General features: G+C 37.8%; 1 protein-coding gene across 5 annotated transcripts in view; it reads right to left on the bottom strand.

Moving 5' to 3' along the window:
• Positions 1-15,332, bottom strand: part of Upf2 (UPF2 regulator of nonsense mediated mRNA decay) — a 695,457-nt gene that overhangs the window by 187,102 nt on the left and 493,023 nt on the right. For all 5 annotated transcript variants that reach the window (XR_016547840.1, XR_016547841.1, XM_090387842.1 and 2 more), the window contains exon 33: positions 3,564-3,665. Coding sequence is in view for 3 of the 5 variants with exons in the window: in XM_090387842.1 (XP_090243968.1) it covers positions 3,564-3,665 (102 nt within the window). In the remaining 2 variants the exon portion in view is untranslated. The remainder of the gene's footprint in view (positions 1-3,563; positions 3,666-15,332) is intronic.

Below are 15,332 nucleotides of genomic sequence, written 5' to 3'. Positions count from 1 at the left end.
GTCCCAGATAAGTATATGACTCCACCTTTTCAATTACTGCTCCTTCAATCATTATTTCCCTTTCTGTGGCATACTTGTTTATCATTACTTTTGTTTTAGCCGTATTCATCTTTAGTCCAAAATCCTTACTAACTGTGCATAACTGATTCAGATTTTCCTCTTAATTCTTTGGGATCGTGGCTTATGACCACAATGTCATCTGCAAATCGTAAATGGTTTAGGTACTCTCCGTTCACATTGACTCCTTTCTGAAAGCTTCCTCAAGGGCAGTAAACAGCTTCGGAGATATTGTGTCTCCTTGTCGAACTCCTTTCTCGATTTTAAATTTCCTACTCTCTTTGTCTAGTCTAATAAAGGAGGTAGCACTCTCATATATTTTCTCCAAAATCATAATATGTGGGGTATCTATGCCTTGTCTTTGCAGTGACCGAAACATTGCCTTATGCTGTATGGAGTCAAATGCCTTTTCATAATCCACAAATGCCAGGCATAATGGTGTTTTATATTCATTTGCTTTCTCCATTAGCTGTGATATTACGTGAAGGTGATCCATAGTTGAGAATCCTGTTCTAAAGCCAGCTTGCACTTTCGGATCATTCTCATCAGTATTCTTTCTAATGTTTTAGTAATGACCCTTGTGAACAACTTGTAGATGTGGGATAACAAGCTAATTGGTCTATAATTTCCAATTTCTGATTTATCTCCTTTCTTATGCAGCAAAACTATGATTGCATTATTCCACTGCTTAGGCGTCACACCTTTTCTAATGCACTTTGTGAAGAGCCTTGCCAGTTTTTGTGTTATGTCCCTTCCTCCCAATTTTAACAACTCTACAGTAACTTCATCTTCCCCCGGGGCTTCTTCATTTTCTGATTCTTCATTTTCTTCAATGCATGTTCTACCTCATCAGGAAGAATATCAGGTATGTCGTATGTGTTGGTACTTTGCAAACCATCTTCCTCACTGCTGGCATCATTCCTCTGCTCCTTGTATAATTCTCTATAGTAGTCTTCTGCTATTTGAATTATGCCTTCTCTGCTGTTTATAAGTACACCATTGCTATTCTTCAGTTTCAGTATCATTTGTCTTTCTGTATTACTGCTCATGGCTGCTGATTTAAATCCTTTGTTTTCGCTTAATGCTTGTTCTACTTTTCTTGTGTTAAATCTTCTTATGTCCTCTCTGTGTCTCTTTCTAATGGCTTTACATAACTCAGTATACTCAATTTTCTCCCTGTCAGTGTTTTTCTTGCTTTTCATTTGTCGTCTTCGGTTCATCATGACAAGTGTTTCTTGACGAATTTTTTCTTCTTTGGATTTCTTTTTCCCTATAGGTTTCTTGGACTTTATCACTTTCAAAAAGTTGTAATATTCCTTGTCGATATCTTGGTCCTGAGCAGTCTGCAGAAGCTTGAACTTGTTCTTAAGTTCCAGTACATACTGCCTTTTCTCCTCTTCTGTTATCTCAAAGATCTTTGTATTATTTACTCAAGTCAGTTTTTTCCTTTCCTTTCCTACATCTATATCAAGTGTACATCTTACCATTCTGTGATCACATCCAACATTTACCTTATTCAGGACGGTAACATCATTCACAATATATCTTCTGTTAGTGAGGATGAAGTCGATCCATTAGTAGTTAATCCATTTGGACTCTTCCATGTCCTCTTTCTGTTCACCCTTTTCTTGAAAAAAGTGTTCATTACTGACAGTCCTTGAGATTCTGCAAATTCCACAAGTCTTTCACCTCTTTCATTTCTTTCACCAAAATTTCCTATAGTTCTCCTTTCTGCGCTGTTTTGTATTTTTCCAACCTTAGCATTGAAGTCCCCTATAATAATAGTGTAGTGGGTTTTCTGCTCATCTAGAAGACTCTCAATTTTGGTGTACATTTCTTCAACCTCTTCATCATCATGGCTCGATGTTGGTGCATAAATCACTATAACCTTTAGCTTGTACCGCTTAGAAATCTTGAGTATTAGTCTTGACACCCTTGGTGATGTACTTTTGAATTCCAAAATGTTGTTTTTTAAATCTTTATGGGCCAGATACCCAACTCCACCTTCACTCCTTTCACGGAAATGGCATATTCACAATTAACTCTTGGTGCTTTTGAATGGGGATAGCACATTTTCTGTACCACCTCCACCACAGAGTGACCCATGTGTCAGGCACACACTATCATCCCAATTTCAAAGTCGGTTAACTCACGATGATTATCCATACTGACATTGAATTACCGTCTACGTGAATGCAGTGTATCTATATACCTGCCAAGTGGTGGGTTTGTCCACTAGTAAGAGGGGTGACAGTGTTGCATTGCCCAGGAACCAGGTATCCCACGAATTCTATCCTTTCAGTATAATCTGGTGTGAATTATTTGACTGTAGTCTGTATAGGGGTCTGACAGCTGATGGTTATTCAGGGGAGTGGCTGCAGAATCAGCCATGTCATTGCTTCTGATCCCAATGAGGTTTGAAATCCACCAAAAGTGGTGGCAAATTTCAATTCCCGAAGAGAATGTTGCATTTGCTAAACACAGGCCCTGGGTTAAGACTATGCAGGCTGTGTCACCAATGATGTATCACTGATGACATAACCTGCAATGTAGTTAAAGAATCACAACCTGTTCTGGATCATCAATAATGTTACCAGTGATATCGAGTGAACTACACGGTTCTTCCAATATTCACATAAGCAAAGGATTCTTTGATCTTGTTTTTTGTGTACTTAGCCAAAGACTTTTCAGATATAGCCCCTCAGCCTTATTTATTTTTATATCTAAAATTTTTGACATTTTGACTTACATGACAATTTCAAAATCCAATTTTCAGGAATGCACTAATTATGTAACTGGGGAATACCTACTAGAATAAAACAGTGTTTTGCCATTTTCTATTATTATTATTTTTATAATGGCTGGTATGCAGAAGTGTACTTTTGTGCAGCTGGTTTTCTTTTAAAGTAAGACACTAGGTAACAGTTGTCAGTTATTTTACGTATGCTCGGCATACACTCTATGAATGGGATTTCCGAAAGTTCACTGTCATAATGGCTGCTTAGCATTAATATATCTCACAATGTAAAATCCAAAAGTTCCATTGACAGTATGAGGGGAATTAGAAGCTGCAGTACACCCCAAATGTAACAGTATTAAATGAGGGATTATATTCCTCATTATAATCCTCATTAAATGAGGTGGAATATATATATATATATATATATACACACACACACACCATATTCCATGATATTCCTCTCACATTCCAACTTTAAGCTCCCCTGACTGACTTTTTTCTCCTTCAAAAAGATTGTCTAGATGAGGGAAGGGCAAAAATAACTTTTTCACCCCCTTATTAAGGTTCACTAGTTTTACAGAGGAGAAGATTATTTTGTAAAAAGATAGATTTAAAAAGATGGAACTAAATTTTTTTATAATAAAATGAATAAAAATGTTTTTTGAACAACTTTCCTGATAGAAGAATCAATAATGACATGAAATTTAAATATACCAGTTACAGATGCATAACAAATTGAAATTCCAGTTATGGAACAAATACCAACCATCAACTTCCTGAATAGGACCCAATCCATCATCTTTGTTAATTTGTGTCTGTTCTGATTCCTCACTGTCATCTCCAAAATCAATAGAGGGGCATATTTCAGCTGAGAAAGATGAGATAAATATCATTATTTTAGCACATGTTATTCAACTCATCTAATCATATTATAGCTTATTATGTAACTAAATTATGCAAAGTAATGTTATCTTTTTAACCCAAATACATTTTGCATTACACAATCACTTGTGTATGTTAGCTGTTCAATTCAAGTAAGATGACACTGCACTTTTAACTGTACTTAGCTGCCAGAAGAACTTTCCTCTAATCACTACCACATAATTATCAAGAGATGAAGTGCAGTGTTTACCAAAAATAATCAGTTAAGGTGAAAAAGAAAATTATACAAAAAAAAAAAAAAAGGGAAATAACTTTAATAAGAAATTTTATTTTAACAAAGCATAGAGAAGACTTGAATGGGCTAAAAAAACAACCAACACATACCGCCACTACAAAATTGATATTTTTTTAAATGTGTATAATACAATTAACCAAAAAGGGAAAAAAAAAAAAAAAAACACCCATACATGTATAAATATATATGAATGTTTTAATTCAGAACTCCCACATGCAACTGCATTATAAGGTATTAAAATCAGATATGTAAAGAAGTTGGCAGTATATTAGGCCTCTTAATTTTGTTTTTAATTTTGTACCTTAATTACTGCATTTACTATTATTTTAATTATAATTTTTGTTTACAGCATGTACAGCACTGATAGGGAAATATTCATTAATTAAATTTCAAAATCAAAATTTGAAGTGTGAAAATCAGTCTGTGTGACCAATTTAATTACCAAGTAATTTTTAAGAACACTATTGCAATAACAAAGAAAACATTTCAGAAGTTCATGGAATGTAGTATTATTAAATAAGAGTTTAAAAAAAAAAAGTTGGGTGATCACATGTGAAGATGTAGTTTTTCGGGGTGGAGCAATTCTAACTGTGATAACCAAGAGAAAAACTACTGAAGATAAAAATAAATAACACACTTTCGGACTGACAATCTATTCAATTATAATTAAAATGGTGCCATTCGGACATAGGGTTGCTGAATTTGAAAATGGCAAGCAAAATTTGTACAGAAAAGACAGATAAGAGGGGAGGTTATGCTCTTGGTTAAGGAGCATACAGAATTTAAGGCAGTGCACCCAGTTGAAGTGGGTAATCAATGTAACGATGAGTCAGTTTGGTGTGATATAAGCACTGGGAAAACAAAAACGATTATAGGAAATATGATATAGTTAGACGGACAAGTGATGACTATAACTACTATAGAGATAAATGGAACAGGCCAGTATATCAAAATGTCTTATTAATGGGGGATTCTGACTTTTCCGATATTGACTATAACAGATGGGTTACTCCCACACAGTAGAATGCCCTAAGGGATGTACTAGATAACATTTACACACCAGCATGTTAGAAAACATGGTTTTCCATGTTTGTAAACTAATAACGAGTTTTAATTTGGTTTTTTTATACTGATTTCAGAAATGTTATTAATTTTTTTTTCTATCACATAGCATTTTTTTACAAGTCACTTAAATTAATGTCATAAGTTGTAGTAGTAGTAGTAGTAGTGGCATGTGATGCAAGAAAGCAAATGTATGAGTTTATGCAGCATCAGCCAAAAAAAAAAAAATCACACCATTCCCTCAAAATGCCTGTCCAGTTCCTCCTTAAATTTATTCAACCTATCAACTTCCACAACGACAGATGGAAGTTTGTTCCAGCAATTAACCACCCGCTGGCTAAAGGCAAATTTCCACACATCTATTCTACATCTGTCCTTTCGTAATTTGAATGTATGCCCCCTTAGGTTCGTAATCTGAACAAGTTGAAGGATCCCATCAGAATTCAGCGTGCTGAACCCATTCAAGGCCTTATACACCTCAATCAGATCACCGCGCAGGTGCCTAGTCTCCAGCCACTGCAATTTGCAGAACTTAAGACTCTCTTGATAAGAGGATCCCTTCATTCCCCTCACCAATCTTGTTGCCCTTCTCTGTACACGCTCAAGTAAATCTACATCTTTCCTAAAATGAGGCCTCCAGACCTGTACGCAGTACTCAAGGCATGGCCTGACCATTGCCTTATACAGAGGGATAATCACCTCCTTTTCCCTGCTAGCAAAATTCCTATATATCATTGACAAAACCCCATGACCTGCCCTGGCAGCCTGTCTGCAGTGCGCAGAAAACTTCATATCTGTCTGCACAATTACTCCTAGGTCTTTTTCATTTTCTACCACCTTAAGTGTAGTACCACACAGTTGGTACGTTTCTCTGGGGTTACTTCTACCCATATGCAGTACTTTGCATTTGCCAAGGTTAAACTTCAGTTGCCACTTCTTAGCCCATCTGCCCAAATTATCTAGATCCTGTTGCAGTAGCACACTGACATTACTGTCATTAACAACCCTGCCAACCTTTGTATCATCTGCAAACTTCGACATTAAGCCTGATATACCTTCATCAATATCACTGATAAATATACAAAACAATAGCGGATCTAACACCGAACCCTGTGGGACTCCACTAATAACATTAGTCCAAGAAGAGCAGCACCCATTGATTACCATCCTCTGTCTTCTCCCACTCAACCACACTTTTATCCATTGTAGCAACTTACCCTTAATACCATTCTGCTCCAATTTGTACAATAGTCTTCCATGCGCAACAGTGTCAAAAGCTTTCCCGAAATCCAAATATATGATATCAAAATTATTTTTTGCATCCAGTTCCTTTGTAACCACATCATAATATCCTATCAAATTTGTCAGACAAGACTTTCCCTTAACAAACCCATGCTGTGTCTGAATTATTGCTGCAGTCCTGTCTAGATGATCCTGCAATGCATCTTTAACCAGCGACTCCATTATTTTACCCGGAACATAAGTTAAACTAACTGGTCTGTAATTACACATCTCCAGTCCGTGGGAACCTCCCCTGAGTCCAAGGATGCTCTCATAATTATGGCTAAGGGTTTGCTTAGTTGCTTTGCCGCCTCCTTTAATATAACTGGATAGATCCCATCCACCCCAGGTGCTTTTCTTACATTTAACTTCAACAGTTTCTCTTCCACTTTGTTCTCAGTTAGTACAAAATCATTAAGTATCCTGCTACAATTTGATAACCTTCTGCCATTTTCAAACCTTAATAATTCCTCACGTGTCAATGTAGATGCAAAATACTCATTCAGTTTGTTTGCTATCTGAGCAGGATCATCAACAGTCGAACCATCGATGTCAAGTGGACCAATCAGATTCGTCCCCTTCCTTTTAGAGTTTATATAAGAAAAGAAATCCTTGCTGTTTTTCTTAGCATCTTTTGCCAAGGATTTCTCGTAATCTGCCTTCGCCTGCCGAAACTCCTTTGTGACCTGATTACAGATTAACTTATATCTGCCATAGGCTTTTGAGTCGCTTGATAATTTATATGCATCCCAATGCATTTTTCTTCTCTGTTACGAGTCTCATTAGTTCATTTGACAACCATTTAGGCCTAAACCTTGAACAATATTTCTTAATAGGTATTAAACTTTTAGTAGCTTCCACGATTAATTCCTTGAATGCTTCCCACTTAGAATTTACTGTTGGTAACATCGTCAGTTGATCCCACTGTACAGAATTTAAAAACTGTTGGAGACCACTGTACTCGCCTTTACGGAAGCAAAAACCCTTTCCTTTACCCCTGATGGTAATTAAATCTTTAAGTAAATCCCACGTCAGTACACTGTGATCACTGCCACCTAGTGGTTCTTTTATCTGCAAATTCCTAATACATGAATGATCACTGCTGATAACTAGATCAAGAGTATTACTTTCTCTGGTTGCCTCTCGAACATGCTGCTGCAGAAAACAATCATCCAATAAATCCACAAAAGTCTGACTAGTGTGTGAGTGCCCAACCCACAAGTTCCAGTCAATATCTGGGAAGTTAAAATCCCCCATTATAAGACATTCCGATTTACTAGCCCACTCTATTTCTCTGTACAATTGTTCATTGTACTCATTCAAGTCATTAGGCCTATAACACACTCCTACTCTTATTTTTGCTTTCACATGTCACACCAAACTGACTCAACAGTGCACTGTTCATCTATATCAACTGGATGCACTTCTTTTGATTTTATGTTTTTCTTAATTAACAGCATAACACCTCCTCCCTTCCTATCCTGTCTATCCTTTCTGTGCACATTGTACTCCTCAAATTCCAGTTCGGCATTCCTTATATCTGTGTGACACCACGTCTCCGATATTATTGAATTTATTAAGTTAGGAGTAAATGGTGGGAATTTAAAACTAAATCTTCATATGTTGGTAACACTACCTTCAGTCATTTATTTCTTGACCTTGAGAGCTCCATGCAGCAGTGTTTATCAGTGTGAGCTCCGTTTATTTTTGAGGTTATCATGTAAAACTTATGCTAAAAAGTGGATAAAATTCTTCATGCAAGTGTTTGAACAATTTGAACTTATTTTGTTATATTTGTGGAAGTTATGTAGTCCGATTGAGATTGTGGAAAAATGGTAAAAAGAAGCCTACAAATCACTGTGATGACTGTTACTTTTTGCTTGGTTAATGTAGAGGAGTACAATTCAAAGAATAAGAAGGACATTCGGTATATCCCATTAGACCAGTCACACGTGGAGATAACCTGCCGATTCCATGCCCTCCACTTATATTAGAGAATGTAGCAGAAGAGAATGCTGAAAGTGAAGCTTCTGAAGATAAAACTGAAGTCTACATGCCTGGAGACATTGAGTTCAGCCCTCAACTATTTTTACAGCATGAACTCAATGATCTGGTAAGAGATTTGAATCTACCAAAGGAATCTGCAGAACTCCTTGGTCAAAAAAATTTAAGTAAAAAAAATCTGGCACATGTGATGGTTTTCTCATAGTACAGATACAGAGAATGAGAACTAGTCCCCTACTTTTCTGAGTAATATAAATGGCTTAATGAACTATTTAAGGATTAGTTACAATTCTACACAGAGCAGACTTTTTATTGACACATTATCAAAGAGGAGTCTCAAAGGTGTGTGCGCTCTACAATGGAAATAAATATAGGTCAATTCCAGTAGCTCACTCTGTGCATCTGAAAGAAACATACGTTAACTTGAAGAAGTTGTTGACAAATATTAAGTATGAAGAACATGACTGTTGGTCTGTTGATAGGCATGTTACTTGGACAGCAATCTGGCTACACAAAAATGCCTTGATTTTTGTGTGAGTGGGAAGGTCAGGCAAGGAGTAAGCAAGTCCCACTAAAATTATTTCAGTGGGACTGACTGTAAATTTTAAATTAGAGGCATTCAGGTATATAACCAGAGAAGATACTAATCATTTTATAACAGTTAGGGATATTGTTTAGACCTAAATAAAAATAAATATCACAAAAACTTATGAGACTAGTGACATATTCTTTCTTGTGAAGAGAGAATGTATGTAATCTGTTGTAAAATTTACATTCTAAGGTAGCCAAATTCAGAAATATTTAATTCATGAGTTTCCCTTTTCAAATGTGCTTGTATTAAACCGAAGTTGGGTGTGTAACCACACTAGCATTGGATAAACTAATATAATATAATAATATTATTAAATTTTCTAACATGGATATAATATTATTGTTAAAGAAACTAAGGCAGATTACATGTATAAGCTTTGAATTTCTCCTTTTCTTGGTCAGTGGCAGTGTTGGGAGGGGTGGTTTTGCATGATATGTTTACTTGTAAATAGTTAATTCTCTTAAATAAGTGTTTTTAAAAATACTATTGGAAAAGTGCAGCTTGTACAAGGATTGATTTCTTTTTTTGTTAGCATTATTTTCTTCATGTCAGGTCAGACACTACATTGTGGGAGGGGGGTGGGAGAAGGGATATTTTGGTGGTTGAGAAGATATAATTTGATCACTAAACTGCCAAGCTATCAAGTGGTACCTCATTTTGTTAGTAGATGCACTAGTAATAACTACACTGATGAGCCAAAACATTATGACCAGCAAGTCGTTATGCAAATCGAAGCAATTGCAGGTGAACTACGGCACGTGTGCGGGTCGGAACACGGTATAAAAACCACCTGATACTGAGCTCCGTTAATCAGTGTTACTCTTGTTCTTCATATGGGAAAGGCAGCAGACTTAAGCGAGATTGACAGGAGACAAATTTTAATGGCCAGACGACTGGGTCAGAGCATATCCGAAATGGTACGGCTGGTGGGGTGCTCATGGTCAGCTGTGGTTAGCACCTACCAAAAGTGGTCCAAGGAGAGAAAAACCCACGAACCACTGGCGAGGTGTTGGATGACCACGGCTCATTGATGCTCGAAGGCTCCAAAGACGGTACGTGGCAACAGAAGGGCAACTCGCAGGTAATTGGAATGCCTGTGATGGAAGTAATGTGTCACAACACACAATACATCGAACCCTGCTGAAAATGGTGCTGCGTAGCCGCAGGCTGCTCCACATGCCCATGCTAACCACAGTTCACTGTGGTTAGCATGGGCATGTGGAGCAAAAGTGCCTACAATGGGCACGTGAGCATCAAAACTGGACCTTGAGTGATTGGAAGAAGGACGCCTGGTCCGATGAATAACGTTTCCTGTTGCACCATGTGGACGGCCAGGTATGTGTGTGTGTCGTTTACCTGGAGAAGTGATGGCGCCTGGATGCATCGTGGGATGAAAACAAGCTGGTGACGGTGGTGTCATGCTTTGGGCGATGTTCTGCTGGGATACCCTGGGTCCAGTCATCCATGTGCCGGGCACTCTGATGTCTACCACCTATCTAAATATCATTGCTGACCAGGTACACCCTTTCATGGCAACGGTCTTTCCCTCTGGTGGTGCCCGTCTTTCAGCAGGATAATGAACTATGCCACACTGCCTGGATTGTTCGAGACTGGTTTGTGGAACGTGAGGAAGACTTCCAGGTATTGCCCTGGCCTCCAAATTCCACAGACATCAATCCCATTGAGCAGCTGTTGTTTGTGTTGGAACAGCAACTCCGATCTGTGGCGTCTCAACCATGGACAGACAGCAGTTAAAGGATTTGCTGGTTATGTGTTGGTACCAGATACCACAAGACACATTTACAAATCGGGTAGCATCCATGCCTCGCTGGATATAATATTATTGTTATATTATTATTATTATTAATATTATTTAATAATAATAAATAATATATTTATTATTATTAATTATAATATATATTATTATATTATTGTTTTGGCTGCACGGGGAGGACCAACAATCATATTAGGTAGGTGGTCATAATGTTTTGGCTCATCGGTGTATATTTAATAGAAATTGCTTTGTATATGTGGTGACAGCTTGACATATTCTTTCTTGTGAAGAGAGAATGTACGTAATCTATTGTAAAATTCAATTTCTAAGGCAGCCAAATTCAGAAATGTTTCATTCATGAGCTTCCTTTTTTCAAAGGCGTTTGCATTAAACTGAAGTGAGATGTGTATTCACTGTCAGTGTGTGGACAAGCAATAATATAAAAATATTATAAAAAATTTCCTACACGGATACAATTTTATTATCCATATATGTTATAAGCAAGAGGCATCAATTAAATTATTTCAACTGTTTTTTTTTTTTTTTTTTAAATTACCCTATCAATATAATTTTTGCAGCTTAATCTTTAGGCCTAACTTTCACTAAAGCTTATATTGAAATTTTCATTAAATTCCCACCCTTCTAGTTTCTTCTACTTGAAAGCCACACTGCATTAAATATTCTGTAGTTCCTGATTTCTAAAAGTTGGCAGCCCTAGAACTCTCTGTACAACTGTTCAGTGGTTTCCCATTATATCCCCAAAGTCTCAATGAAACTACCAACCTGTGACTTTAGGAATAATGCAGATTTTTTTTTTTTAAATCTGCACTTTGGACTTGAAAATTAAAATTCACTGGCAACATAACCATTTTATATTTATATTATATTAGACTTGAGAAATCTTGTATATTTCAAGTTTCCTTCTGCATTTTTTAGTCCCTCAACCAAGGACCACTGTACATCAGTTCTTCCTTCTTCCATAATAACTTCCGGTAGCTCCTCACATTAATTTTGATAGAATTGATACTGCAAAATATCTATTGCTTCATCTATTTCTTAATCTTCATTGATACTAAGAAGTGCTGGAAACCTGCCCACAAAGAAATTTCAAATTTGAAAATGAAACATTGCCAATCATTGAAATCTCGCTGAAATAGCATAGATTTCAACAATCTTCTCTTGTTTTGGACACTCCACAACCTTGTTAGACGAAATGCCTATGACAAAGTCAGAATCATCTTTCTGGTTTATTCTGCTATGGTAATTAACTTCCAAAATAGAAATAGCAGATTTAAAAACTGTTGGTATAAAAAATTGACACATCATATTCTTCTACATATTATGGAGTGATGACCTCAGCAAATTGATGAGACACAAATGATTGACCAATTATGTTTAAATTTTGAAACATTGACTTAACATTTAAAAGAAACAACCAAAATGCTTTTTACAAGTCAGAAAAGGGGAATATGAACAGGCTTTCCACAGGTGTGAGGATAATCTGCTCAGAGTTAACAGCTTGCTTGGACTGTCTGGAATTGCTTATGAATTGCAAACACAAAAAAGTTGTGTTCAGAACCATGGCTTCTTTTAGATCATGAATCACATGCCTTTAGACTGACATCAGTTGGTTCCCCTTATTAGTGATTTCTTGTTGTACTTTTTTTTTTGTTTCAACTTGGAAACTTTGAAAAGTGCTCACATGGTTTTTGTTACTACTTCCAAGTCTTTAAATAGACTTGTTAGAGGTTGCCACTGTTCCACTAATCTAGTTAAACACTTTATACACACACATATTTTTTCACTTCATTGGACATACATTAACTGAAGCAGTTAGTACTTCTTTTTTGACAGCATTAAATATCAGAGTTTCAGAGGAGGGCAAGGCGCCTCCGTAGCCAGGTGGGAAGGAGCAGCAGTGCGTAGCATATGCTTCTTGATTAGACCGGGATTCGAGCCCGTCACCACCAAATATGGAAGGTGCGGAAAGGTCAGGGAATGACCACCGTATTTCCCGGAGCAATATGGCCTTAGTTGCTAATGCTCCTAACAAAAAAAAAAAAAAAAAACCAACTAAATCAGAGGAGGGCACACAGCTCCTATTTCAGAACATAAATTATGTCAGATGATGATGACAGCCTGTTACTGCCAAGTGACTGATTTTCTCTTTTAATATCATTGCTATTACAGTTTTTAGGTCTATCATAACTGGGGTATTATCAACATTAAGTGCCTGATAGTTTTATAAATTGTTTGTTTGGTTGAGTTTTATTGGCGCATCAGCATCTATGGCTATAATGCGCCAAAACCTGGTCATAAAAAGTAAAAAATTTTCAGTGACCTACTGAATTAGGTCACTACGTCAGGTTATAAAAACAAGTATATAACTGTAACAGACAAATATCAGTAAACAAGTAACAATAAAAAATCTTAAAATAATATTTTTTAAATATGATTAAAAAGGTTTACTGATTTTAGGAAATTAAAAATAGGAGACACATGGTCATTGTCGGATAAAATCTGACTGAGTGTATACGGCTCAGTCAGATGGTTAAAAGCGGTAAAACGAGCATTTCTAAAACTGGTACAGTCAACTAAAATGTGTCTGATTGTTAAAATAGTACCACAGGACTCACACATAGGAGGGTCATCAGCCCTCAGCAAAAACGAATGAGTTAAATGACTGTGTCCTATGCGGGTCCGGGCAAGAACAACTTCCTCCTTACGATTCCTGCGCAGACTAGACTGCCACGGTTCAATAACAGGCTTTATACGATATAATTTATTCGCAGTCTGTCTATTCCACGAATCCTGCCATTGGGAATGTACCTTTTGATGTACTATTTGCCTGTAGTCTGTATAGGGGACTAACAGGCAGCGGTTATTATTGGGAATTGCTGATTTGGCTGCGGCGTCAGCCAAATCATTTCCCCTAATCCCAATGTGGCTGGGAATCCAGCAGAAGCGGATGACATATTCGCGTTCATGGAGAACGTGAATCTTCTGCTGAATGCTAGACAGGACTGGATGAGGATTATACCTCACAGATATTAAAGCCTGTAACATGCTAAGAGAGTCGGAATATAAAATGAACCGTTGGTATTGGCATTTACTAATGTGTTCCAAGGCTAACTCTACAGCGTGCAGCTCTGCAGTAAATATGCTGCAATCAGAGGGAATCTGCTCTGATATAGTGCTGTCTGTGAAGACAGCAGCAGATCCCACATATGATTCTGACTTCGAACCGTCTGTGTAGACTGGCGCGAAGTCGGAATATTCAGTTCGGTGTGCTGAATGAAGCTGCAGGTAGACACATGATGGCGTGTCCGACTTTCCCCAGTTTCTAAGCGACAAGTCGCATGCCGGGACACGAGCATGCCAGGGTGGAAAGGGTTGCTTTGATGTTTGGGCAACCTTGTCTACCTTGATATTAAGTTCTTTGAGTAGCTCTTGGAAACGAATACCAAAAGGACGATTGGCAGTCTTACGAGTATTGTATAAATTTTCCCATCGTGGCTCAAAAACGAATGGCCACGTACGATGGTCTGGCAGGGATTTCAGTTTTAAAGCATACTTTAAAGACAACTGCTTACGTCGAAGCGATAACGGTGGTTCGTTTGCTTCGACGTATAAGCTCTGGACAGGAGATTGCTCCACTAGCAATACGTAGGGCCTGATGATGGACGGGGTCCAGCCATCGCAGGACACTGTCTCTGGCTGAGGAATATACCTGGGACCCATAATCTAATTTGGATCGCACAAGTGCACGGTAAAGCCGTAGAAGGGTGCATCGGTCTGCACCCCAAGATAAGGAGGAGAGCGAGCGGAGCATATTAAGTCCACGTGTGCACTTGGTGCGGAGTTGACGAATGTGATCCAAAAAAGTTAGTTTTTTATCGAATATGAGTCCCAAGAATTTTGTGTTTGCTGCTACTGGAATAGCATTTTGTCCGAGCCTTAATTCGGGTTCAGGATGAAGATTACGCTTGCGACAAAAGTGTACGCAAACGGTCTTCTCCGGCGAGAACCTGAAGCCATTTGCAAGTGCCCAGGAATTCAGACTATCAATGGCTTTCTGCAGTTGTCTTTCAATAACCCTCATGTTGCACGACTGGCAAAAAATGCTAAAGTCATCAACATAGAGGGCACTGTTTACAGTTGGAGGAAGTTGTTCTGTGATGGAATTTATTTTGATGGCAAAAAGCGTGACACTTAATACTGATCCTTGTGGTACTCCCTCCTCTTGGCTAAAGGAGCGAGAGAGTGAGGATCCCACACGAACTTGGAACGATCGATTGGCTAAAAAGTTTTGAATAAAAAAGGGCAGATGCCCTCTTAGGCCTAGGCTATGTAAGTCTTTTAAAATGCCAAATCTCCAAGTTGTGTCATACGCTTTCTCCATGTCAAAGAACACCGACACCAAGTGTTCCCGTTTTAGGAAAGCATCCCGGATGGATGCTTCCATTCTAATAAGATGGTCCAAAGTGGACCGGTTCCTTCGGAAGCCGCATTGGATGCTGGAGAGAAGGTCATTTGATTCTAAATACCATATTAAACGAGAATTGACCATTCTCTCCAGGATTTTGCACAGACAGCTAGTCAGAGCAATAGGACGATAGTTGGTAGTGACTTTTGGATCCTTTCC

The sequence above is a fragment of the Mastigoproctus giganteus genome, chromosome 13 (genome assembly GCF_048544385.1).
Source record: "Mastigoproctus giganteus isolate SK-2022 chromosome 13, ASM4854438v1, whole genome shotgun sequence".
Taxonomy (NCBI): Eukaryota; Metazoa; Arthropoda; class Arachnida; order Uropygi; family Thelyphonidae; genus Mastigoproctus; species Mastigoproctus giganteus.
Note: the sequence above shows the minus strand (reverse complement) of the source record. Positions and strands in the feature narration are given on the sequence as shown.